The sequence below is a fragment of the Fusarium falciforme genome, chromosome 5 (genome assembly GCF_026873545.1).
Source record: "Fusarium falciforme chromosome 5, complete sequence".
Classification (NCBI taxonomy): domain Eukaryota; kingdom Fungi; phylum Ascomycota; class Sordariomycetes; order Hypocreales; family Nectriaceae; genus Fusarium; species Fusarium falciforme.
This window is the reverse complement of record NC_070548.1, coordinates 4,046,220-4,071,757: the sequence shown is the minus strand read 5'-3', so window position 1 is coordinate 4,071,757 and position 25,538 is coordinate 4,046,220. Positions and strand designations below refer to the sequence as shown.

Genomic DNA, 25,538 nt, shown 5'->3' with positions numbered 1-25,538 from the left:
AGCATCCATCAACACATAACGCGTCTCCCATATCAACACGATCCCCAACAAAATGGCAGGGCTATCAACGGCAACTCCTTGCACAACCTGCTATTCGCTGGCCTTTGGAGAAGAATACGCGGACAAAGGCTTAAAACTTGCGCTGTCTGACCTTCGAGAGTCTGCAATCAAGACTCGTGCTTGTGCCGCTTGCGCGCTTTTGTGGAAAGCTGTGTCTGCGGCTTTGAAGCAGGAAACGCCTGAGCCTCATGTTCTGTACGAATCAATAATCATTGAATACAAGCCACCAAAGCACCCTGGACCCATGGTTGTGCATCTATACCCTGATCCTGTTGCATACGAAGTCACGGAAAAGATTCTCCAGCTATACACCCTAGAAGGTAGGATATCTACGCATTATCCCGTTGTTCCAAGGCGATAACAACTGATCGATTGTACAGGTGAGATCCCGGCCCCGTGGGATCTAATTGGTCGGGGTTTTCATATCCCGGAATATGGCCTGTCTTCAAGCTGTGTCGCATTGGCTCGTGAGTGGCTCGACATGTGTGTCAACGCAGAGGGAAAACACGCAAATTGCACCAAGGCTACTGTTTCGGTGCTTCCAACCCGTGTCATAGCAGTTGGAGATGACGAAATCTCTCCCCGGCTAGTGATAGCTGAACCTGACCAGCAAGCATACTATGCAGCTCTCAGTCACTGCTGGGGAGGGAGCACTCCGACCAAGACCACCACCGCTAATGTTGAGGACTATACCACTTCACTGCCAGCCGATCTTCCAAAGACCTTTCTTGACGCCATCAAGGTGGCTCGGGTACTCAGAATTCCTTATCTTTGGATAGATTCACTCTGCATCATTCAAGACTCCGCCGAGGACTGGCAACACGAGGCTTCCAGAATGGCCCAAGTCTATGCCAATGCCCACGTCACCATATTTGCAGATGCCGCGCCTGACAGCACATCTGGCTTTCTTGATCCTCCATCACGCGATGCCACACCCAGGTTTAACGTACCGTTCAAAACACAGGACCTCGGCGAAGGAGTCCTTCATATACGGACACGGGGATTCCTGGCCGAGGAGCTTCCATTCCACACCTGGACTACCAAGAGCGGCAAAGGTCGGAGCAAGTTGTCGACCAGGGGCTGGGTGTTTCAAGAACGGCTCCTATCACCACGGACCCTGCACTTCTCCCACAACGAGATGGCTTGGGAGTGCAGGTCCGTCTGTGAGTGTGAATGCTCAGCAACTTCTCTGCGGACACTTCGCACTACGAGCGTCATCAAACATTTCTTGTATCCCCAGAACATCGATGCCTCTAAGGTTCAGGCCAGCTGGAGGTCGGACATTGTACCGGCATATACGCAGCTTGACCTCACCTTCCCAACAGACAGACTGCCTGCCATCGAAGGACTAGCGAGCGCGGCTAGTAAGCTGAGAAGCGATGATGAATACGTCTTTGGTCTCTGGCGAAACAGCATCAAAGCTGACCTGATGTGGCACATACCTCGATCTGGAAGACCCAGTGATAGGATTGTGGATGGAGGTGCACCGACGTGGTCTTGGGCATCGCTCACGGGGGAAGCTGCCTACGATACTAAGCGATTAGCCAAAGACTCTGATCTGGCCATCTTGGATGTCATTACAGGCGAAGGAAGCCCTCCCACATTGCTTGTAAGGGGCCATCTCGTCGAGGTGGAATTGTCGGACAGTGTGTGGGGAAATCCACGGGTGTTCCTAGGCCCAGATGATGAGCTGACGATTCTATGGGATGTACACGGCCTCGGCAAGAAGTTTACGCACCCTTACTTCTTGGTCTGTGGCGCGGATGGCAATGGGCCCTTTGGTTTGCTGCTGGTCGCAGGACTGTCAGCTGACACGAGCAAACAATTCCGGAGGGTCGGATATATCCCAGGGTATCGTATCACGAGGCGGCGTCGTTCATGGTGGAGTGGCGGCTGGGTCAGTCACGATGAGTCGGTTTCAGATGAGAGTTTGCACGAAGTGTCGGATGAGGTGTGGGAGCAAGCAAATGAGGCTGGAGCGGTGGAATGGGCGAAGGAGATCTTTCAGGGAGAGGTTATGACGTTTAAGATCATCTAGGTATGATTGGTTGGCTGTGGGAGAAAGAGTCTAGACGTGGCCAAGTGTTTGAATTTCTGCTCTTGTTCCTGTCAATACCGACATGGGGCAGCATATGTTATCATTAAGAGTCCTGGTCTTCTATCCTTCGGGTATCTATTTCAGCCAGTAGTCCCTCTTCTAACCATAACCAACAACGCCCAGGCAAGCAACCGGTACACAACAACACAAGCCCCCATCCCAACCACACTAACAAGCGGGTGCTCATCGAATTTGTACAGTTTGAGAGCTTGCTCGCCAGTTGTTATTGGACAAGTGCCGTTGTCAAAGTTACAGTCGAATGACAAGCCTCGCATCGAGTAGTAGGCCACACCACGCACCTGATAGCGTATGGGGGACAGGTAGTTCAGATATTCAAACAACGACGGCATATCCAGCGACAGTATGCCAGCCATGCTATTGGCCAAAGCCAAGATTACGCCCATCAAGTTGATGGCAAATCCTGTATGCGAGAAAAGCGTATTGAACATGATTCCCAGACTCTCGCCGCAAGACAGCCCACTGAAACAAGCCAGGGAGGCAACGAAGTAAGTGACTGCTGTGCGAGGGAGCCCAATAGCGAATACAGCAAGGATACCGAAAAACAGAGCGTTGATGATCTCGAAAGGTAGCTCAACAATCGTGTAGGAGGCCAAGAACGAGTCCAAGCTGTATGCGCCATCGCCGATCTCTCGGTAGGCAACGTCCCGCTCGCTGGGATAGATTGCCACATTGGTGAGCATGCCGATGATGTAGAATCCACCCAACTGCTGGAAGAGACCCAGGCGTGTTTGTATAGACAGATAATCGTGGCCAAGATGTGCGAAGAAGAGCGTGAAGATGATGGCGACGCCGCTTGACTGCATGATACGGGCGAGCACCAGCTGAGGCTGTCGACAAGTGTTGGCGATGGCTCGGCGGACCAGGAGTGGAAGTGAGGTATAAAGCGGCGTTCTATCACGCACGAATGAGGTGAGTTCAGCTGGAGATTCGAGGGATTGGCGATTCTCAGAGGTTGAGTCGATACAATCCCGACTTGTCCCTTGGACTCGGCTCTGCCCATGGTTACTCTCTGCAACCTCTTGCTGTGCAAGGATGGACCGCTGGTTCCAGAGCTCGATCAATCTTTGCACTCTATCGCCGCTTTCAACCATGTCCCCTCTCGAGCCATGCTGAGAAAGATCCGTCACAATGTCCAAGGCAAAATCAGCAGGGTTGGTTTGTGATAGACAGTCGTGACCACATTCGCGAAGGTAATCAACCATGTCTTTTGCTGGCCCGCAGTAGGCAGGTGACCCTTCATGAGATAGTAGCAATAGGTTCCCAAAAAGTCCGTACAAGTCTGAGCGAGGCTGGTGGATCGCCATGATTATGGTGCGACCTTCCTCTGCGAGGCCTTGCAGGAGGTGCACGATAGAATTGGCTGTAAATGCATCCAACCCTGAGGTAGGCTCATCGACAAGAAGGACTTGGGGGTCGGTTAGGATCTGGATAGCGAGAGAGACTCGCCGTTTCTCTCCTGCGGATATGCCTCGAAACGATTCGTTGCCAATGAGAGTATCTGCACAGCCTTTCAGACCCAACTTGAGAAGAATCTCCTCGGCGCGCTGGTGTTTATCGTGGACAGTCATATTCTGCGATAGTCGAAGCAATGCTGCGTAGCGAAGAGTCTCTCGAACCGTCATAGCAGGTAAGAGTAATTCATCATCCTGACGAAGATAAGAGCACATAGATCTGAAGGTCAGATCAGACAGTTCTCTTCCATCAACTTTCATCACCCCTGATTGATGATATGTGATGCTCGCTGAGTCTTGGAGCCTTCGCCCAATGGCGTTGAGGAGAGAAGACTTCCCGCTGCCAGAGGGTCCAATAATGACGTTGAGTACGCCCGGTTGAAACTCCGCATTGATGGGCTTGATTATGATCTTCTCGGTTGGACTAGCTCTGAATCTCTTTAGACTTTTAGTCCTCAATGTTAGAGAAAGCTGCTCAAGTTTGATTGGTAGACGTCTAGCCTTGGCGATTGATTGCTGAGCCATCATTTCCAAGCTCGGAGAAACTTTCCTTTGGGCATCGGGGGCGCGAGCATTCGCGATCGATGTTGGTTTCAGGTATTGCAGTCCAATGATCGAAAAGAACACGAAGAAAACAACAAAGGCGACCATGCAGGCTATGGCAATACCCGTCCAGTTTTGCGGAAAGCCGAGCGATTTGATGATAAAATCACCGCTGTAGCGGGTACACCTTGGGTCAGACTGGCCATTCTGAAATGGGCATTCATAGAAACTGCCTTGAAACTCGTTTCCGATGTAGGCACTAAAGGTATAAAACTGAGAAGGTCAGAACAGAAAGAAGTTCAGCGGAAAGGTATACACACCATGTAGGTGATCCAACGAGTCCATCGGACGTAGACTGGAATGGTTTCGATCTGCACGATCATACCCGAGGCAAGGCTTTGCAGGGTGTATATCAAACTTGCAATGAGACTCGCCGGCGCAAAGTTTCTGCTGATAACCACACATGCTGTTGCGCAAACAACGGCGATGTAGTGATTGAGAAGAGTGATGGCAAAAAAGATAAAGAACTTGTCAACCTGGCGGTCTAGTCCGGTCATGAAGTAGATCAAGACTGAAAATATGACAGGAACAGGCAAGTCCTCGGTCAATAGCCTGGCAAGCCTGTGAGAAAAGACAAATGCAAGAGGGCTAACGCAGCGTTCCGATGCCTCTCGATCGAATATTGGCATATCTAGAGTCATGCGGTACGTCTCAAAAATGAGTACCAGGTAGCCTTGTAGACTTGCAGCAACATACAAGCACCCTTGCCGGGACCGAATGCCAACTTGGTCTCTCCCTAGGTCATAGAACATGTATCCTACTGCAAGGCCCATGATAACAGCCTCGATGATGAATGCCACCATACCCAGAGGATCTCGGTATGTGACCTTGATGGTCCGTTTGGTTAAAACCCGAAGTTGCTGGAGCTGAGATCTGTGCTGGCTTGTGTTTCGTTGTGAGGACCGCTCAAGGAGAGGACATCCAGTGTTGACAGGTTGAAGGAATCGACGCTGGCTCTCGTTCATCCAGGCTGACTTCAAGCCGTTGATCCGAATCGTGCTTTCTTCTTCCAGCTGAGGGCTTCGATAGTCGATCGAGGATATGTCGATGATAAAGTCGGCAGGATTGGTAAACGGGGGCTTGTGGAAACCGTTGGTCTCGAACCAGGGGAGAGCCTCCGAGATAGGACCAGAAAATACAAGTCCTCCATCGGCTAACACAAGGAGATTATCCAGTAGAGACCATATTTCAGACCGAGGCTGGTGAATCGTCATGATGATTGTCCGTCCTCTGTGAGCCATGTCCCGTAGTGTGCTCACGAGCTGAAAAGCATTGGCAGCATCAAGGCCAGTGGTAGGCTCATCCAGGAACAAAAGTGATGGGTTTGCCAGAAGCTGGACTCCAATGCTGACTCGACGTCTCTCTCCACCGGAGCATCCTCGCTTCTGACTGTTCCCAATTCGAGTGTTGGCGCACTTCTGCAGGCCCAGCTCGCTGATGACATCTTCGACCAATTCACGACGTTCCAGTGCTGTCACAGAGGACAAGAGGCGTAATTCGGCTGCGTATCTCAGGGTTTCCCGAACGGTGAGAGTAGGGAGGAGAACGTCTTGCTGCGTGACATAGGCGTGCCTGACATCGTGGACCCTGGCGTGGCTGTTGAAGGTTGCCGTTCCCTGGCTTATACGTGCTCGACTTGTGAGCCTGTCGGATAGCGCATCCAAGAGAGTCGTCTTGCCAGACCCACTGGCCCCAATGATTGCTGTCAGTGATCCTGGCTGAAAGTCGGCTGCGATATCTCGAAGAATCTCTTTCGGAGGCTGGCGGTCAGGTCTTGGCGTGATCCTTGTCGGTAGCCTAGACCAGACCGTCTCTGTTGTGAGTTCAACGCCAAGATGACGAACTTGAACGTTGACGGGTTCCACGCTGTTGGAAAAGACTCCTCTGGTCGAAACAGTCGGGAGTGGCTTTTTACCGTTCTCAGCCAGGCGAAAGGACTCATCTTGGGGAGCATCAGAGGTTGTAGGGTGGATCCCATCGGGAGTTTGGCCCACGATCATGCTGATATCCGCGTTGCTTAGGCGTTCAGCAGTTTGACAGGATCTGTAGATAGAACCGGCAGATTCTCAGCACCTCCATACCCCTGACAATTGTCTAAGTCCAAAGCGCAGCCGCCACGTGACGCACAAGTTGTTCTTCAAGCCACTGCTGCCGCTCTTTCCAGCTGGAAAACAATGGTCAGCGCTAGCCAAATAGTCCGATCGACTATTCCCACGGGGCTGCCGGCCTAATCAGACTACGTGCCAGCCACACAAGTTGACTCTTTCTTTTTCAGGCCTCGACGCATCGTTATTCGCCCAGATCACTGTAGTGAAAGCCAACTGGCCGTGCTGTTCCGTGCCACGGCGAGCTGAGGCTCCATCACCATCCGTGGCTTTGGAAGCGGACCGAATCTTGTCTCGGGGCTTTGCCGAGCTATCCTCTGGCCGGCCCCATTTCAATTGGCCATTAAACGGGTTAAACCTCAGCGCCTTGGCTTAGATCGGTAGATCGCCATTGACCCGTGTTGGTGGCGCAAGTCTCAGGGGAACGGATCCAATATTGACGCTATCAAGCTAGCTAGCTTGGTTGCATTCCGCGTCCCCAAAGCGTAGACATCAGGTCTTGGGAGCTGGCTGCCAGTCGATGACGCAACACTATAAGCCCAGCCATTGAACGTGCGTTTAAATCCGCCGCAAGAGCAAAACAAGGTTACACGAAAGATCTCCGAAACGCAGAGGGTAGGCCAACCTCGGCCTTTACAACAACACTCAAAATGTCGATAAAGAAGTCTGCACCATCTCTCAGTGGGAACGTTTGGGGTCGCACTGGCTTTGGCAGGTCCTGGATTCGCTCCTTTATCGCGGCATCGCCGTGCTTTCTTGCGCCACTTACCTCGATATGCGTCTTTATCACCCTCGCTCAGTATGACGCATCATTCTCCCTCTTTGCAGAGGCGGTCGTGAAGGAAGGCTTTTGGAGCATCTGCATCCAATACGGCCCGCGACTTACAACCAAGGGCGTATTGGCCGTCATGTGCTGGGTTGGGCTGCAGGCCCTGCTGTTTCGATACCTCCCAGGCGATACGCACAAAGGGCAGCTGACCCCGGCTGGATATCTTCTATCTTACCGGATAAATGGCCTTTCTGCTTGGATCATCACAAACGTTCTGTATATTGTCCTCAGCTTGCTTGGTGTATTGGATCCTGGCTTCATCCCTCGAAACTGGAGCAGTTTGATAGGGGCTATGAACTTGGCTGGATATGCCATTTCGACGTTTGCCTTTGTAAAGGCATACATAATGCCTACTCATCCAGAAGACAGAAAGTTCAGTGGTGTGTTGCCGTATCTGCTATTGCTGGCTCAGCGAATATTAACGTACGCCTTCAGGATCTTCGCTTTACGACTTTTACATGGGCATCGAGCTGAACCCGCGACTTGGCGACAGCTTTGATCTCAAGCTCTTCAGCAACGGCAGACCAGGAATGATTGCATGGACATTGATGTAGGTCTGCATCCGCATAGCTCATCACAGTTTCTAACATGTAAAACCCCAGTGACTTTTCAAACATGGCATATCAGTACCAGACACAACAGTACATCGAACCTTCTCTGATTCTCATCACGATTCTTCAAACCATATACGTGGTCGACTTTTTCGTCAATGAATCTTGGTATCTGCGAACAATCGACATTGCTCACGACCACTACGGATTCTACCTCGCATGGGGCTGCTTCTGTTTCTTACCAACGACATACACGATCCAAGGCCAATACCTAGGTCTATATCCGAAATCTGCCTCGGCCCCTTACCTGGCCTTCTTCTTTGCCCTCGGCCTTGCTGGCTATGTTCTGTTCCGCTCAGTCAACCACCAGAAAGACAAGCTCCGCCGCACTGGAGGACAATGCAACATCTGGGGCAAACCCGCCGAGTACATAATAGCCTCATTCAAGACCTCGGACGGTCAGCAGCACAAAAGCCTACTTCTGTGCAGTGGCTGGTGGGGATGGTCACGGCACGCCAACTATGTGGGAGACCTGTTTCTCAGCTTCAGCACATGTGCATTGGTTGGAAGCACTCGAACTGTGGTCTGGGTGTATGCCATCTGGATGACCATGCTGCTTATCCATCGATGTATACGGGATGAGAAGAGGTGTTCGGCTAAGTACGGTGCTGCATGGACGGAATACTGTAGGCGCGTGCCATGGCGATTCATCCCAGGGATCTGGTAATGGACAATCCAAACGCCTTTAGATGTGGCGCTGGACACGGTTAAGACAAGATGGCGCTGAAAACAAGTTCCTTACCCTGGTGGCCACAATATGAACAGCAATAGCAAGCCAAGGGAGGTCATCACCCAAGGATGAGCTCCGGGGTTTCTGTGGAGTTACATGACCTTGCTTTGGGGTAGATAAAATTTGAAAGTATCGAGGCCCGCAGAATTTGTTCTCTGGGCAACATAACCCCCAGTCACCACCACCACACTTCGCTCATTTGGGCATAGAGGCAGGCGAGGAGGATAAGAGGATTCCATCTTCCTCCACCAAGAAAACATCCAAATGTCTCAAGATTCGAGGAATCGAATGACGCAACAGACGTCAACCAGCCATGGCCACAGAGTGGATTGCAGCAGCATCAATCGAGCAGATTCACCCCGGGGCTTGTACTCCATAGCTTTCGATCCATCGCCTATGCTTGAACCGCAACGGCCCCTCAGTGGAGCTTCGATCCGATCCTGTGGAGCGGAAGACGATCCCCGACGATTTAAGGACACGATGCGAGATTTATCCCCCTTGCCTGATCGACTCAAGTGTCAGGCCGGTCCCAGATAGCATGAAGACGTGTCTCGGTCGGACTGTTGAGGTGGCTGAGACTGTCTCACGCCGTCTCTGCCGGGGAAGAAGCAAGGCAGCCAATCAGACGTCGACAAGATGGTTGCGCACTTGTGCCTATCTCTGCGCCCACTCACATCACAGCATGTCCTGTTCATCTTGATACAAATCTCCTCTGTGGCTTAGTGTACAAAGCTGTCAGGAAACACAAGCTAGAGTTCTTGGCCAAGGAAAAAGAGGCACTTGGTCACATCCCCTGGCCGACTAGTGACGCCGCGCATGTAGTGCACCGAAAGAGACCACGTTCCCTAGTTGCACCACCTCAACAAAATCATGTCTTGTCATAAATCCTCTTCTCCCAAGAATTGCGGCAGCCCCTCTTCCTCTCCAGGCGATCTTCATTCCTCAAACCCCCCTCTCTCCGCATACCAAAATCCGTCGATAAGTCTCCTTTCCCCATGGATCGCCATGACCAAGCAGTCGAGGACATTGCGACTGCTGTCCGCCAATTCTTCAAGCTCGGAGAGAAATACCGAGTGTTTCACGGCTCCTCAAACAGCACCCGCCCCCGCCATGGATCCAACCAAAACATTGTTGATATCAGCATGTTGTCAAACGTCCTCGCCATAGACGTCAATCGACAGACTTGTATCGTGGAGCCCAATGTTCCCATGGATCGCCTAGTTGAAGCCACCATTGCGTACGGACTTGTTCCTCCCGTTGTCATGGAATTCCCCGGCATCACCGCGGGGGGCGGGTTCTCTGGGACATCAGGGGAAAGCAGTTCGTTCCGCCATGGCTTCTTCAACGAAACCGTCAACTACGTGGAGATGGTCCTCGGAAACGGCGAAATCGTCAAGGCATCGAGACAGGAGAGGGCAGATCTCTTCCACGGTGCCGCCGGGGCTGCGGGGACGCTAGGTATCACCACGGCGATGGAGTTGCAGCTCATCAAGGCCAAGAGATTCGTCAAAACCACATACCGAAAGGTTGATAGCATTGCCAATGCTATTTCCGAGATCAAGGGGGAGTGTGACAACTCCGAAATCGACTATCTTGACGGCATCGTCTACTCACAAGATCACGGCGTCATCATCACAGGTCAAGCAACCGATCTCAAGCCTTCAGAGTGTCCCGTGCAAACCTTCAGTCATCCAGGCGACCCGTGGTTCTACCTTCACGTCCAGGATAAAACACGACATCTATCTCCATCGTCAACCGTGACAGAGTACGTGCCGCTCACCGAGTATCTCTTCCGCTATGACCGGGGTGGCTTCTGGGTTGGTCGCCAGGGCTACACCTACTTCAAGGCGATCCCGTTTAACAGATTCTTTCGCTGGCTTCTCGACGACTACTCGCATACCCGGACACTGTATCATGCCCTCCACGCTAGCCGCATTTCCTCACAGTTTGTTGTCCAGGACTTGGCGCTACCGTATGAAACGGCCGAGACATTCATCAACTGGGTCGACCGCTCACTCGGAATTTGGCCGCTGTGGCTATGTCCCTTAAAAGGATGCTCGATTCCAACGTTCCATCCAGTCACAAACCGCAAAGCCTCGGATTCGGTGGGCAACACGGAGAAGCATGCCCCTCTTGAGGCTCAGATATCTCAACCAATGCTGAACATTGGTGTCTGGGGCTGGGGGCCTCAGAACTTTGGCGAGTTCGTCTCGAAAAACCGTGACCTGGAACACAAACTCACGGCTCTTGGCGGCCGCAAGTGGCTATATGCCCACACATACTACCAAGAAGATGAGTTCTGGAACCTATACGACTATGGATGGTATCAAGCTCTGAGGGAGAAGTATTCCGCCACAACTTTGCCGACAGTTTACGACAAGGTAAAGGTTAATGTCCAGGCCAAGGGGGAAAGCACTGAACAGTGGAGCGAGTCCTGGCTGAGCAAATGGCCGATTGGAGGATTGTATGGCATGGTTCTGGCGACTTTGTCTGGGGATATCAATTTGCATCGTCAGGCGAAGTGGAGGTACTGGGGCAAGTAGCAACCGAGCAGAATTGACAATTCCATTTAAACTAACGGTATCACGTCTCAAGAGAAGCCTGTGTCAGTCAAACCTCTTCCTGAGGTTACGTACTAGCCAGCCCAACCAGCCATTGTGGCAGCGTAGTAGACTCTTCACCCTCATCTACAGGCCAGCGCCTGGCCCTCTCTAAGATAAACATGGCAATTATTAGCCCAAGCCAGACAACAGAAATGAAATTGGCCATTGTTGTTTTCGTAAGCAGCCAGCGAAGAGCGGCGACACCAACACGGACCGCTGTGTTTGTTTCCTGGTCGGATAGATCTAACCGCCGGATCATTCCCAATCGTACATCCACGATCCTAGGAAACAAACAATTGATCATCAGGCCCAAGTTGATCAAGATTGCTGTTGCCGCCGCTGGGAACAAAAGCCGGGGCTTCACCTTCCACGCGGCATAGGTAATCACGATCCAGACAAAAGCTTCGATCAGCCCAAAGAGGCCTACTATCAGCTTGACCGTTATGCCCCGAGCTGGGGTCCTCTGCATCTTTCGTCTAGTATCCTGGTTGTCGTTCATATCCTGGGAGTGACAAGACTCGAGCTCGATGTCCGCCAATGCTCGACTGTCCTTCGTGTCTTGAGCGAGAGAAAATGGACCATCCCCAGGGTCCAAGTCACAGAGAAGTTCGACCGCGTTTCCCCAGGGTATCTCAGCAATGGAATGTCTAGAAGTGCCAAGTGCCATGCTCCAAACTAGGATTTCGAACATGACAAGGCAACCAGTATATGCCAGCGCAAGTATGGCTGTCACCTTTAAGAATGACATGGCGGGGGCCAGCACAACAAAGGCGACGGCTTGAACGAACACAAGAAGCACGAGGATAGACCCGGCTATTCTTTCAAGGGTAATCAGCTCGGTGATTCGAGCGAGTGCGAATCTGAGATGTGATTCCTCGGCGTCGTGGTTAAGCCAGTCGTCCAACGACTCCGTAGGTGCGAGAGTGGCCATTTCGTCTTCATCTTCGGCATCCGATGTGCAATCAGACCCCTCGATGCGTGTCTTTCCAGAAATGTTGAATTTCCTCCACCAAAGGTCGTTCTGTCCTATCCCTTGTCTCACGACAAGGACTCCGGCGATGGACTGTCGCCAAGAATGCCCCTTAGCCAACGCTTTCCCTATCAACGTATATGTGGCAAAGCAGTCAGCTAGACCGGAGATTGGCGACAGGCGATAAAAGGTAGAATGAGCATGGTATTGAAGAGATCCAGGAAGCTGCGCAGCGTTTGCGAGGGCTGGTACAAGAACCAGCCAGATAACCAAGGTTGGCGACAGAAGCACAGGAGTTTCGCAATCATCAACTTTGGGCGAGTCGTCCTCTGGCTCATCCCAACTTGTCTCGTTGAGCCAGCTGGCGTAGTAAAAGTTGATGATCCAGGCACTGAACTCGAAAGAGAACTCCATTGCTCATGATATCATGGAAGCCTCTTCACCAAGAGCATGGGATAAAAGATGCAGATTAAGATAATGAAGAGCTCAAAAAGTTTCACTGGGGCTTAATCGATCCCGATCTTCTGATAAACTCGAGATCGATAAGGGTGTGCCTTGTGGTTCAGCCTGGGGGGCTGTGTACGTGCATAGCCTCATTCTCCTCACAAACCGGGCGACTCTGCCTGATTGCGCGATATCAATTCTTGAAAAGTAGAATAGGATTCCAAGTAAATATATTCTCGTTGGGAATCATTGCAGCACCCGTTCGATGCTGTTTCTATCGCGGTCTTCTTAAGATCGTCAAACCATGAACCCTGGCCCAAGAGAACCATATCATCCGGTAGACGCACAATGAACACAAGCCCGGGTTTGATTTTCCTCTTCCTACTCGCCACTTTCACTGCCGTTACTGCCAGCCTAGCTTCGGACACTACGAATGGTGCCTCTCTCGCAGCCACGTCTACCTTGGAAGCACCCCCAAATGCGACTCCCACCCCAACTCCCGACGTGGCCGAGAGGTGCCACGATCAACGTGCCTCATCTATTCGAGCTATCCGAATGATTCTTATTCTCGCCGTGGTCTCAGCCCTTCACATGCCCGGGTCTCTAGTCTACCAGAAGCGGTCTCGGTTCTATAGACTGGCACCAGAAATTGGCCTGCTTGACCTCATTCCCACTCTCATTGCACTCACTCAAAGCGCCATAATACATAAAAGGTCACCGAGGGAAGCAGTTACGGCGGTACTCATATGCCGTCACTGCACTTCCAAGGAGAATCCATGGTGGGAGAAGCCTGAATACAGGGACAATGACGGGGCTACCCCAACAGGCACATCTGGTGGCAGTCAGTCTTTGCAGGAGGTTCTAAATCGCTTGCAAGCTTTTGGGTCAGCTCGAGTTCTGTATGTCGCACTGGCCGTTACAACAATTGCGGAAGCCTTTACCACCAAAGCATCACTGGACCTTACCCTGCTCGTGGTATTATACGCGATTCCGCTCTTCACGCTGGAGCTCATCTCCCTTGCGGCACTGCGCTTGAATCCTCCGCGTTCGATCTTGGAAACAAGCCAGGAAATAATGTCTTACGCCAAATTGATTGATGAGATTCAACAACCGATACCCGCCGTGGACCAGGGACTTGTCAGGCAGCGACTCTATCGCGCCATCTATGTCGTGTTTTTCGTCGTACTAGGAATACCTGCAGCCCTCAGCTTGTTCTACCCTTTCTCCGTCCCCGGATTCATCTTCTTGACGTTTTCAGAGTGGCACAGCACCAATGGAAAATGGTACATTTCATGGCTGACTTGGGTGGGATGGTTGGTATGCCTGGTTGCTGTCATTCTCTTACTTTGGATCGTTGCTTGGCTGCCGGCGTGGATTATGGCAAGGCCTGTTCCAGCACTGTGCACGCGATACTGCGAAAATCGAGACCGTCTTGTGGCTTCTTTCCTAGACTGCGTATTTAGTGATAGGTCGTCACATGTTCTTCTTGCTGACGTCTACACGGTACTCAAGATCATAGTCATGGCGAGGCGCTTTACTCTCTAGGATATACATTGTATATGATCCTAATGGCATGTCGCGTTAGAGTCTAGACAAGTCAGGTCTTGTAGGCCCTAGCTTTTAATTACCGTTGACATCTCCCTTGAAATCGCTTGCTTAACAGCTACATTTGCTTAATTTCAAGACTGATCTCATCACCTGCAACACCTCCCCACAACTAATTGCTGGTTAATTCATGGTTGGATAATGTGCATTAGCTTTCCATATTTTTATTTAAGGACGGTGTTAATAGCATGGTGTTACACCAGACCCGCGCTTCCTATGAACAAGCATTCTTCATTGTTGTACATGGATGGTGATACCTCCCTCTATTTCCTTCCCTAGTAGGTGACTTAGCAATTAGGTTAATCGACAACGGCTGCGCGAAACGCTGGCGCGTCGGCAAATCTACAAACATTACTCGTCACCGTCGCTAGTAAGCCCCATACGCGTTCTTGGCTTTGTCGCTTTTCTTAACAGCATGTGGAGCATCCAACTTAACCATACGTTCGATAAACTGTGAAGAGGGTAATCATACCCGCCAGGTACAGGGTGAGAGGCATCCCCCAGGAGGAATGCCGCGGAGACACCCTTGCTGCTCATCTCTGCTAGCGCTTGGCAGACAAGGCTAGCTTCTTGGGTTAGCGTCCGTGCTCTGTCGCGTCGATCATATGTTGCTTCTTTTCAATTCCTCAAACGTCATTACCAAGACGAAGCTTACCGACTCTGGCAGCATGCGCCGCTTGCCAATCAATCGCCAAGCGCATTATCATTAAGGAGTCTTTTGAGGACGGTAGGCCAAGAGAGTCCAAGAAATGAGCCGAGTGTGTCTTCTCCTTCTGTTGTTGGCTTACGTAGTAACTAGATGATCCCTTGCCAGCCACAAAGGTACCGTCGTACTCTAAACCAATCGCCTCCGTCTTGCTGCGCCTCCAGACCATGGAACAATTGTCTGAGACGCGCAACCTACGACGCCCCGCATCACCTGATGGTTCTCGGCTCGAGATTGCCGGGTGGTCGGGCTAGAGGAGACGCAGCAGGACGGACAGGGTCCAATACGAGAATGTTGGCTCTTCAGTCGAAGGATTCATCCTTCATGCGCCCTTTGCCCCAGCCAACAACGACCACGTGCTAGGTATCTCTTAAGCTGGCAAGGACCTCCAACCAGGTCACTCCGAGGGGTTCAGGCCAATTATATTTATTCTTTTGAGAGATACTTGAATCATCACTAAGTCTTGCCTCAGTAGTGAGTACTCACAATATAGTGTTTTAATAGGTGAGATCATTCTTGCCACATACTTTAGTTAATCCAATAACGCTGGGGCGAGGTACGGACTGGAGGTCCTTGCCAGCTTAAGGGATACGAGTAGCGCATAGATTGCCGAGCGCTCCTTCAATGGGATACGAGCCTGAGTGACATTAGGCTACCTCGGTTTCTTATGCATGTTGGCTATTGGCTTGTTAGCCTGCTGCCAAATAATTGGGACCAAGAAGACTGGGCATCTGAAAATCATGCAATCTCAATGAGGCTGTGCTATTCGCTCAAACCTGAGCCTGATTTCGATGAATCTGTGGTTCTCTCACTTGCATTCATCTCATTGTTCTCTCCTGTGCTGATGGAGTAGCCTCGTCCACCACCCCCCGTCACAAAAATGCGGACATCAGTCCTCAAAGCCGTTGACCCTCTTGTTGCATTATCGGCCGCTGCCCTGGCTTCTTCGACATTAAGAGAGCACCTATCTTCACGACGTCCAGAGCTCTTTTCCGAGCTTCTTTGCTGGGCAACACTCCCAGTTCTGATCAAGCACACCCAACGCACACCCCCTTCAAAAGGCTCCGCGCCCACTCCTTTTGGCGATTTTGGAGTTCAAACAACTTCATCAGGTCTCCAATGGATTGTTGCTGCTGGAATAGCAGGGGCTTCTTTTTACAGGGCAGAGTGTAGTTCCCTGGCCCTTTTTGTGAGAAGGACCCTGCGCAATCATGTTTCCACTCACTGACAAGATGCAGCCGGCCCTAACGCCACTGCTTTTCATAATCCATAGGTATCTTGGACACAAGCCTCCTAATTTTCCAGCGTCCAACGCTTGGACCCCCTCTCCTCTGGTCAATTCAGGATGGGGAGTGACTCTAGTGGCTTCTGTTGCCGCACTCTCCTTATCGAATGGTGACCTCTTCAGGTCATTGTTATCCAGCATTCTCGTAGCTGCTCTCCTTGTTGTCTACGGCGCTCTTACAGCTAGACCTAAAGATGGCCTGTGCCATCTTCCACTCGTTGATATTGAAACATCTATAAGTGGAGTTTCGACACGAGTGGTGGCTCTTCTGGTGGTGGGTCTGGGGATCCAATCCGTTGCATTGGGCCTCCTTACAAGTTCTGTTTCCTACGTCCTTTTCTTGGGACTTTCCAAAGCTTCATCATGGTTCTTTATAATCCAGCTTGTTAGCAATGCCCCATTCTTGGATTATTTGAAACTTCTTACTGACAGTTTCAGGCCCACAACACCTCATGGCTCATGGCCACCACCATAGGGACTTTTGCCATCGCAGCCACGAGCAACCCTTTCCGAGAGTCATCAGAGACGCGAGCTTTATGCCATGTCATAGTGTCATTAGTTGCGCTCTGCCAAACAATTAACTTGGTTCCTGGGCAACTCAAGGGCAAATCAATTCTCTGGGGCTTTTTCCTCATCTCTCTTCTTCCGTACCTTTCCAATGTTTGGGCAATTCGAAATGCACAGCCCTCTTCACTGAATAGCTCCGGGGGATCACCGATGCACCCAGTTGAAGCCTTGGTTCGTCACGCAACTGATAGCTTCGAACATCTGCTCCGAAACCAATCGAAAAGCTATGAAGCCGCCAGCGATGAATATCGACGACGATACCGCCAAGAGCCGCCACCAGGCTTCGAAGCCTGGTTCAAGTTTGCAGAGTCAAATCAATCACCCATTATTGATGAATACGACATGATCTACGATATCGTCTCTCCGTTTTGGAAACTGAGCGGTCAGGAGGTTCTCAATGTGATGGCAAAGATGAAGGGAACACCACGGAGCGAAGTTTGGCTCTGCGATTTCTCAGGAAAAGAAGCTAAGACCAAGTGCCAACATCCTTACCGGAATTTCGATAGACACTACAGTCTTCTGTTCGACACCCTCTTGGGGGAGCTACCCGGAGAGCTTCCAGACGTCAAGTTTCTAATCAACCACTTTGACGAACCGAGGGTTCTGATCCCCCCCAACCCAACAGCAAAGTTTAGTTTGACCGACATGTCGAAGAGGACGACCTGGGAAAGGCTCAGCATTTCTTGTGTTCATTCACAGAGAAAAACCGGCAGCTCTTACCCCGAGCCTGCGGTAGAAACATTCAACATGCCGTTCGTCAAAAACCACTTCTCGGCGAAGGACCTATGCCAACACCCCGAGTACAAAAACATACACGGCTTTCTCATGAGCCCTAAAACCTTTCACCTCGTTGAGGGATTGGTGCCGATATTGTCGACAGGTGCACCTTCAACAATGGGTGACATTCTCTTCCCAAGCCCAGCATACATCGAAAAAGAGTTTCAATACGACATCTTGACCGATGTAAAATGGGAGAGTAAATGGAACAACTTGTACTGGGCTGGCTCAACAACAGGCGGATTTGTCTTCGATGACCAATGGCGACACCACCAGCGACAGAGATTTGTGGCCTTGGCTCAGAACCTGGAGCAGAAGCCGCATTCTTATCTAAGACAAAAGAACGGCATGCTTGGACGTGTGTACTCGACTTTCCTCAACAGTCGGTTATTTAACGTTGCCTTCACTAGGATTTTCCAATGTGAAAGACAGTACTGCAGAGATCAGAGCACCTACTTCAACACCAAGTCTTGGGCAGACAAGGATGAGGCGCTCAGATCACGGCTCGTATTCGACACGGACGGAAACGGAATAAGCGGGCGTTACTACAAGCTTCTGGCATCAAACTCAGTACCGTTAAAGCAGACAATCTTCCGAGAATGGCACGACGAGCGCTTGATGCCCTGGGTTCACTACGTGCCCGTCAGTCAAAGTCTCGAGGAGCTTCCTGAGCTTGTCTCCTATCTCACTTCAACGGAAGCGGGACAAAGAATAGCCAAGGATATTGCTGAGCAGGGTAGAGACTGGTTTTCAAGGTCTCTGAGGCAGGTCGACATGACTGTTTATACCTACAGGTTACTGTTGGAACTAGCCAGGTTGCAGGATCCGAAAAGACTGGCGAGTTAAAAGATAAAGAGAGATATTTAATAAGAGAACTACGTACAGGGTTTTTATTGAGGGGTTATACGGTGACATACACCTACCTAACTGCGTTCGGAAGGCTATATCTACCCGAATTTAGCGATCCTTCACCCAACCCACTCGATGTACCGTTACTAGAATTTGCACTCAGGTGCATCTCCCCATGTCATGCTCATGCCGTTTGGCTGACAGACCGCATTACATCAAACGACCCAGGTGTCTCAATCCACGACGCCAAGGAATATGAAATAACCGAACAGGCCTCCTCTTCTGACTGTAGTGAGTAACAGTACGGTTTCCTGGCGGCTGCCTCATCGGGATTCTTCAACATCAATCGCCAGAAATGGGGATTGTACTCATTGACAGACCTGTACAAATCTCTGATATGACCCTTGATCGTTCCAACATGGCCGGAGATCTCCTCGGTTCCTCGATGTAGCACTTCAGGCCGGGAGCGAAGTGTGCTTCCCACGATCTGCTCGCAGATGAGTCCTATCATCTCCTCGGGGATTGAGCCTTGCAGGGCCCTGGTTGTGTTAATTGCAGCCTGCAGATCGAGCAAGACCCGGACTTTGATGAGGATCACAGCTACAACGTGAATCATTTTAATCCAGCGTGAATTTGCCCAATTTTCCATAGGTGGCTCGAGTACGTCAGCACCCTTGATGTCGAGGAAGGGCAAATCGAGATCATCCCATGCGCAATGAGACGGGTTTCCGGTCGTTGCATACCACTTCGCAAAGTCATAGGCCTCTTGATCCCTGTTGAGACGGATGAAGAGTGTAGGAGCGACATCTCGGACGCCCATGTAATCCCCACGACCGAGCCGAAGCATATCCAGGATGTGATCCAGAGCAGTCCGCACGGCATCAGCGCGTCCACCAGCAGCGCCAAAGGACTGAAGCAGCGTGGTAACCACTTGTTTGCGCACAATCATGTATTGCCGAGTCTCCTTGATTTTAAAAAAGCGACCGACACCGTTCTCAAACATGCCGCCTGGATGGTCGCGTAAAGTTTGCTCCTCCTTCTCCAAACGGGCGAGCGCCTTCTCCGTCTTCGTACACCCTTCCTCATGAAGCTTTCGGTCGATAGCTTGGTGGTCTCGTCCGCAGTAGTAGACTACTAGGCAGCCTGGGCAGCGGATGAGGTCCTCTTGCTTTCTGCAGACGCCACAAGCGCGGGGCGACAGGGCGCAAGACTGAGGTGAGGACATGGTGAGTGTGGGTGGATGAAGTAAAGAAGGGAATGATGAAAACGAGGAAGAATAGTGAGTGGTTCAGGGAGGCAGCTGATGTCAGATGTCAGCGACGAGACGACGAAGCGAGATCACGTGCTGTTTGCGAAAACATGAAAAAGGCAAGGCTTGCGACCGAACCATGATGGCACACTATAATCTTAGAGGTGCACTTTATTCTAGGCGGACCACTGCACGTTTGCGAACGAATGACCGAAGACACACATTCCAGATGAACGGGGCCGTATTGATGGTCAAACTTGAACACTAGGCGGATTAATTCCTAACCTTGCTCTAGGTCTCTCCCGTCTTCTCGCCCGAGGCCATCCCATAGCCGAATCGTCTCAAACACACCCTCCGCACCGCCACGGCCCTCGACAAACCAGCTGACCCCCCCACACGTCTCATCTACATAGACTGCTGTGCTCAGCGCGAACCGGTCATTCGCAAAGACTTCCAGCGTATCCCCATCTCGGAAGATGCGTAGCCTCAGCGCCTCTAGCGTCTCGCGCCCCTGCTCGCGGATGTAGAGGAGTGTGAACGCCCCCGATAGAGTATCTTTTCTAATGTCCGGCTCGTGGTTTGACGCGCTCCTGTCCACGACAATTCTCTCCTCCTGCATGTCGAAGTAGACGCTGGTCCGCAGCGAGGTATCAGCCTTGTGGCAGATGTGGAAGCCTACGCGCTGGGGGTGCGGGACGTGTACGTTGATGAGGGCTTCCAGCTCCCAACTCGTCGAACGGGTGCGGTGTTTCAGGATACCTGAAGTATTAGAACTGCCGATGGCTGACCACTCGTCTGGTCGAGAGGACCGGAGGAGGCGCAGATCGTCGAGCGGCCGGATGCCGAGCGTGTGTATGGTGTTGGCTCCCGAGCCGTCTGGGATTGCCTTGATAGAGCGAATCTCATCCAATGATGACTTTAAGCCCCTGATCACGTTTGTTGCGCTGTACAAGAAGAGCTCCCTGGGAAGCGACAAGTAGCCCGTCCAGCCCTTAGCCTCACGCCGAGCCAGCGTGAGCTCTTCCTCCTTGATCCAGCCGAACACGATCCTCTTCTTCGTAACGGGATGCTCATACGAGTTTGGCGCGTACAAGGTTCCATGGTCTAGGATCCCGTCAAAGTCATGCCTTAGCCTCGGTCCTTCTGCAGTCTGCTCAAGAGAGCCAGCGAACCAGAGGCACCACGCGAAAAGGCTATCAGGGCTTCCCTCCTTATAGCCGCGCTTGAGACCCCCTTCCGTCCCCATAAGGAGAAAGTGGCGCTCTTCAGTGTCGCTTCGCAAGGTCATGTAGTTGACACACTCCCAGTTGACGCCAAAGTCGCCTGTCCAAGGCCCGGGGACGCGGAAGCCAGGGACAAGATCGACCAGTGGTCCCAGATATTTCCACTCAGTAAGGTCGGCCGGGGAGACGGCGTAAATGAAGACGGTTGGAGTCTTGCCGGCAATTCCGCCTGAAAGAATCCCATAGAGGCTCCTCTCGCCTCGGATCTCATCAAGAGCAGGCCAAGTCGCAAGGAACGGGTCCCTGAAGCCCGTCACCCCGAGGCCTTCCGGCTCATTCTTAATGATTGGGTTTAGGTCGTTTTTCCTCCACGTCTTCCCGTTGTCCGTAGACGTCGCCAGCGATATACCTTCGGAGTTACGGACGTGCTCACGGGTCCAGTGAATATCCAGGCATGTGATGGATGAGTAGATAACCGTGAGCTGGTCCTTCTCGCCTTTAGGCCCAGTTGGCCATAGACAACCTGTCCAGATGCCATCCTTATCATACGGCTCACTGGGTTGGAGCGCCGGGTTGGTTGCGCTGTGATTCCAACGTAGGCCGTCAGGGCTAGTGGCATGACCCCAACAGATGTTGCCCCAATCACAAGATAGAGGGTTCCCTGGCGGTGTTAGAAAAGAGGCATTCAGAGAAACCGTTTCTCTTACATTGATAGAACATATGATATGTGCCTGTTGTTGGATCAAAGGCCGGAGCGCAGGGGTCGTTGATCCATCCATGCGGACCCTTGAGGTGATACTCTGGTCGAGGATGGAAGCCCTGCGTCTTCTGTGCCAGGGCGGCGGTATATGTCGTAGTGACACTCATTGTAAGCCAGACCTGTAGAGTGAGGAAATGGGTAAGATGGAGAGATGTCTGGGCAAGTTCACTCCACAGGGTAAGACGAGTACTTAAACCAGTGTTGGCCAAGGCTCACTCACTCAGAACGGTGGGGATGTGCGGGGTGCACAACTGGAGATGATGGGAGCCGATAAACACGAGTATTTCTCCGTCTGTACTGATACGGGCTCTCGGTATGATCCATTGATCCCATGATGGGGCCGTCGATGCCGATCAAGTCATGTTGTCGGTCCGACAATGCTTCCTAAACTTGTGCGTCACACCCTCCTTTGGCGAGAGGTCCTATCCTAGCACCAGCTTTCAAATACTCAAGACAGACAAGCCTCTTCCTCAACCAGAGCCTACAGGCCCTGCTCTCGACCTAGATCTTCCCGCAGCAACCATACGATATCCTTGTGGGGCTACAATCCGAGTCCCCCTAATAGCTACTAGTCTGACAGGGCCGCTTCGACGATGCTAAGCGCGCCATCCTACGCCTTGTGTCTCACGACTAGGGCTCTGCTGGGGATATTTCTTTATGGCCTACGTCGCATTGAGATGGCCTCGGTTAGCTACACGGCCTAGAGTATCTGCCGAAACGCCCTTCTGGGCTACTCGGCGTAGTTCTACGAGCGTACCGACCCCATCGCCGACAACTGTTCGCCACTCGATTCCATTGTCCAGAAATCATTGTGTTATAATTCTAGAAGAATACTGCATCTTGATGCGAGTAGACTTGGCTGGCAACGAAAGCTACATTGTACAGAAATCCCTAGTTTCCAAAGCAGCAACCCCTGAACTCTCTTGTCAAAGAGACCAAAAGCCAATCGGGCCAAGGTTATTCAACGCCCAGTTTCTCATTCTGACTCTGGTCAAACATGGTAACCTCCGTCTTGGCAAAGTCCCTTGTGCTGACGCGTCTCTCAAAGAAAGTATCCAGCTCCGAGATCGCTCGCCCCTTTGTTTCTGGCAGGCGGAAAAGGTCCAGACGAGAACTATAGCGCAAGGACCTGCCCAGATGAAGCCTCCCTTGCCACGGAGATTCCATGCCCCTGGGTTGAGGATGGGCGCATTCAGAAAATTGGCCCCAATGCTGATGATATTGTACGTGTTGCGAGCTAAGACCGCAGTCTTGATGCGCAGGCGTGTGGTCGGAATCTCTGCTGCGAGGCAGTAGCAGACTGGGCCAACAGTGAGATCATACGTGACGACAAAGACCATCATCAAGGCGCCTGAAGCCCAGCCAATGGAATCCATGCGGGCCGGGATGCCCATGAAGCCCACAGCCATCAGGACAGTGAGCATAACGCTGAGACCGACGAGATAGAGTCTTCGGCGCCCCACGTGAGGGAGGAGAAACCAGGCGCCTATGGTGCCGGCCAGCGCGAGGGCTTGGGTGCCAATACCAAAGTCGAATGATCTGGCTGGATCAAAGCCGGCCTGCTGGAGGAAGTAAATCACATTGCCACCGAACCAGATGCCGCATAGAACCTGGGCAGCCCAGACCATGCACGCAATTTCAGTGCGGCGGAGGTTTGTGCCCCTGAAGCAGTCCAAGTATGAGACTCCCTCGACCGACTCCTTTTCCATTTGGTCTGTGTAGACAAGCATGGCCACTGTGTTGTTGATGTCGTCCTCGGATCGTCCGCTTGCAAGCCGCCTCAGAGCTTTCCTAGCATCGTCGAGGCGGCCCTTGCGGACCAGCCAGGTGGGACTCTCAGGGGCAAGCAGAACGCCAATGATGATGGGAGGTGGGAACACCCACTGGATGGCGTAGGGAATCCGCCACGCCCAATTATCGTGGCGGTCAATGAGCCCACGCAACACACCTGAGCTCAGGAGCTGGCCCATTACCCAGCACATGTTGACGTAGGTGGTGAGGACCGGCCGCAGTGGAATAGGGGTTACATCAGCAGCATAAGTGGTCGTTAATGTCTGGAAAGCTCCCTGTGTTTGTTAAAGTCAGCTCGATACCTCTTTGCGAAAGAGACGAGACGTATGATCATACCCATGGAACGCCACACAAAACGCCAGCCACAAAAAGCATGGCAATATGTGAGGCAAAGAAAAAGATGAAGATGAAACCGATAAGCAGTAGAAGGGACCCCAAGATTGTCTTGTAGCCGTATCTCTCAGCTATGACGCCAGCAGCCATCAGTCCCAGAATCTGGCCAACTTGGACGCCAGTCTTGAGACCTGACATCCACGATGCGGTGATTTGATAATCCCCGTTCTCAAGGCGTTCGCCGAATCTCTCTCGGAACTGTGGAAGGGAGAAGAAGGCGTCTACTAGAGCAGTATCGCAGCCTTCCATGATAAGGCAAAGCGACACAATCATGCTGAAGGCGATAGCCTTTGGGTAAGCTTTGATGGCTGCCCTGATGGACATCTCCTTCTCGTGCAGGGCCGCCTCTTCGGCTGCCCTGAGCATGTCGTCGACTGGGGACAGGCCAACGGCAACGCCTGGATTTGCAGGGTTATTCTGGGCAGCGTTGTCGCCCTCATGGTGATTGGAGTTTTCTTTGGACTCATCCATGGCGGGGATGAATGAAGTACGTTGAGCTGGGAAGGATGAATTGAATTCTAGTGTAAGCGATTGAGTGATGATGATCTCCTCCAACACTTCATCTCGTCCCCAAGTTCCCATTTTATAACAAGAGTCCCACGATCTTGTGTGAAGCGCCCAGACTCTCTCACTCCACAGCGACCCCGGATCGGCAAGTGTGGAGGTAAACGTGGAATGATCCAATCTGGGGTCTATATCGGGCCGACAACAGAGATTCTCGACTCGATTTCTTGTCGAGTCTCATGGCAGGATCAGCAAAGGGGTCCGGTTTACACCACGCAGGAAGTTGTGAGAAGCAGGCCTGGTCGAAAGAATTATCGGACCGATAATACTGTGTTTTTCCGTCTTCAATCTACTCTCCTGTGGCCAGGGTAGGCTTTGGAGCCAGGTATGCCTCTTTTTTTCTGAAAATGAGGGCATCGCCAACTGCCGTGGTTTAAACAGCACACAGCCGAGCCCTTTGAGCGGGACTGCTCTAGCCAACCAGAGCTCATTTCTGCTCAACGGCTGGCATCTAGCGTCAAAGGTTAATTCAGGCAGTGGGGAATAGTGTTGTGTCAAAACTACGCCCCGTGGGGATAATAGCGAGAAGTTTAAGCGAGTGGTCACCGTTGACAGACTAGCAGTAGGTAAATTACTAACGCGTGATAGCGGTTACTATTCCGCGGTTTGGCAAGAGTGGCCACTCCTTTTGGGAATGACTCCATTAATTAACCTATTGGCTAACCTGTTTCACTTGACACATCACATTGAAGTGTCACACCAGCTTTCGGCTTTGATCGGAGCGTCTTCAGCCATAGGATCGTACCAATCCGCGAGCCGCCCTGTTGCGAGCACACGAGCAATTGTTGCAGGAGAGAAGTATGGTTCACTGTCCTGACCGAGGGCTCGATGAGGTACGAATCGTCCTCCGATGGACATTTCGAGGACAGAGACGACTCAACCTTATGCTCAACGACCATCCGGCCGACGGGCTACATGCATTCGAGAATGAATGCAAGGAGATGATGGCAGTTCTAGGCCACGACAACAACGCTAGAAACCCATTTAATTCCGCTCAGATGATCCAGAGTACATGACTGCCTATCTCGGCCTACTTCATCGAAGCCTTGAGAAGGACGGGTGTGACTTCTGGTGGATCGACTGGCAACAAGGCCAACACTCCCGTAACGGCATCGATTCCTTGTGGTTACTGAAGCATTCCCATTTCCTGGATGGGTAAGAAATGTATTAGCTCCGTTCTCTCTGATGCAGTTCGATTTCTCTTTGCTCGCTGCTCCGTCTCTCTACTTCGCAGCGGAGAAGGC

At 51.7% G+C, this 25,538-nt stretch overlaps 9 protein-coding genes across 9 annotated transcripts; 4 read left to right on the top strand and 5 right to left on the bottom strand.

Annotated features, from left to right (window-relative positions):
* Positions 1–52: 52 nt before the first annotated feature.
* Positions 53–2,098, top strand: NCS54_00751400 (HET domain-containing protein; the record flags this gene model as incomplete). Its single annotated transcript, XM_053152938.1, has 2 exons — positions 53–380; positions 441–2,098. The coding sequence occupies 2 exons, from the start codon at positions 53–55 to the stop codon at positions 2,096–2,098; spliced, it is 1,986 nt and encodes a 661-aa protein (XP_053008913.1).
* Positions 2,099–2,238: 140 nt separating this feature from the next.
* On the bottom strand, positions 2,239–6,233 carry NCS54_00751300 (Hypothetical protein; the record flags this gene model as incomplete). Its single annotated transcript, XM_053152937.1, has 2 exons — positions 2,239–4,446; positions 4,494–6,233. 2 exons carry the CDS (start codon positions 6,231–6,233, stop codon positions 2,239–2,241), a joined length of 3,948 nt encoding a protein of 1,315 aa, XP_053008912.1.
* Positions 6,234–6,988: 755 nt separating this feature from the next.
* On the top strand, positions 6,989–8,445 carry NCS54_00751200 (Hypothetical protein; the record flags this gene model as incomplete). Its single annotated transcript, XM_053152936.1, has 3 exons — positions 6,989–7,547; positions 7,603–7,717; positions 7,770–8,445. 3 exons carry the CDS (start codon positions 6,989–6,991, stop codon positions 8,443–8,445), a joined length of 1,350 nt encoding a protein of 449 aa, XP_053008911.1.
* Positions 8,446–9,437: 992 nt separating this feature from the next.
* NCS54_00751100 (FAD-binding PCMH-type domain-containing protein) lies at positions 9,438–11,051 on the top strand (the record flags this gene model as incomplete). The annotated part of the gene is made up of 1 exon (XM_053152935.1): positions 9,438–11,051. Exon 1 carries the CDS (start codon positions 9,504–9,506, stop codon positions 11,049–11,051), a length of 1,548 nt encoding a protein of 515 aa, XP_053008910.1. The 5' UTR covers positions 9,438–9,503.
* Positions 11,052–11,098: 47 nt separating this feature from the next.
* On the bottom strand, positions 11,099–12,495 carry NCS54_00751000 (Hypothetical protein; the record flags this gene model as incomplete). The annotated part of the gene is made up of 2 exons (XM_053152934.1): positions 11,099–11,109; positions 11,406–12,495. 2 exons carry the CDS (start codon positions 12,493–12,495, stop codon positions 11,099–11,101), a joined length of 1,101 nt encoding a protein of 366 aa, XP_053008909.1.
* Positions 12,496–12,873: 378 nt separating this feature from the next.
* NCS54_00750900 (CAP10 domain-containing protein) lies at positions 12,874–18,311 on the top strand (the record flags this gene model as incomplete). The annotated part of the gene is made up of 2 exons (XM_053152933.1): positions 12,874–13,842; positions 16,560–18,311. 2 exons carry the CDS (start codon positions 12,874–12,876, stop codon positions 18,309–18,311), a joined length of 2,721 nt encoding a protein of 906 aa, XP_053008908.1.
* Positions 18,312–18,498: 187 nt separating this feature from the next.
* Positions 18,499–19,539, bottom strand: NCS54_00750800 (MYND-type zinc finger protein samB; the record flags this gene model as incomplete). Its single annotated transcript, XM_053152932.1, has 1 exon — positions 18,499–19,539. One exon carries the CDS (start codon positions 19,537–19,539, stop codon positions 18,499–18,501), a length of 1,041 nt encoding a protein of 346 aa, XP_053008907.1.
* A 304-nt stretch (positions 19,540–19,843) lies between these two features.
* Positions 19,844–21,653, bottom strand: NCS54_00750700 (Hypothetical protein; the record flags this gene model as incomplete). Its single annotated transcript, XM_053152931.1, has 2 exons — positions 19,844–21,447; positions 21,494–21,653. The coding sequence occupies 2 exons, from the start codon at positions 21,651–21,653 to the stop codon at positions 19,844–19,846; spliced, it is 1,764 nt and encodes a 587-aa protein (XP_053008906.1).
* Positions 21,654–22,503: 850 nt separating this feature from the next.
* Positions 22,504–24,201, bottom strand: NCS54_00750600 (MFS domain-containing protein; the record flags this gene model as incomplete). The annotated part of the gene is made up of 3 exons (XM_053152930.1): positions 22,504–22,631; positions 22,676–23,612; positions 23,674–24,201. The coding sequence occupies 3 exons, from the start codon at positions 24,199–24,201 to the stop codon at positions 22,504–22,506; spliced, it is 1,593 nt and encodes a 530-aa protein (XP_053008905.1).
* Between the last annotated feature and the right edge of the window lie 1,337 nt (positions 24,202–25,538).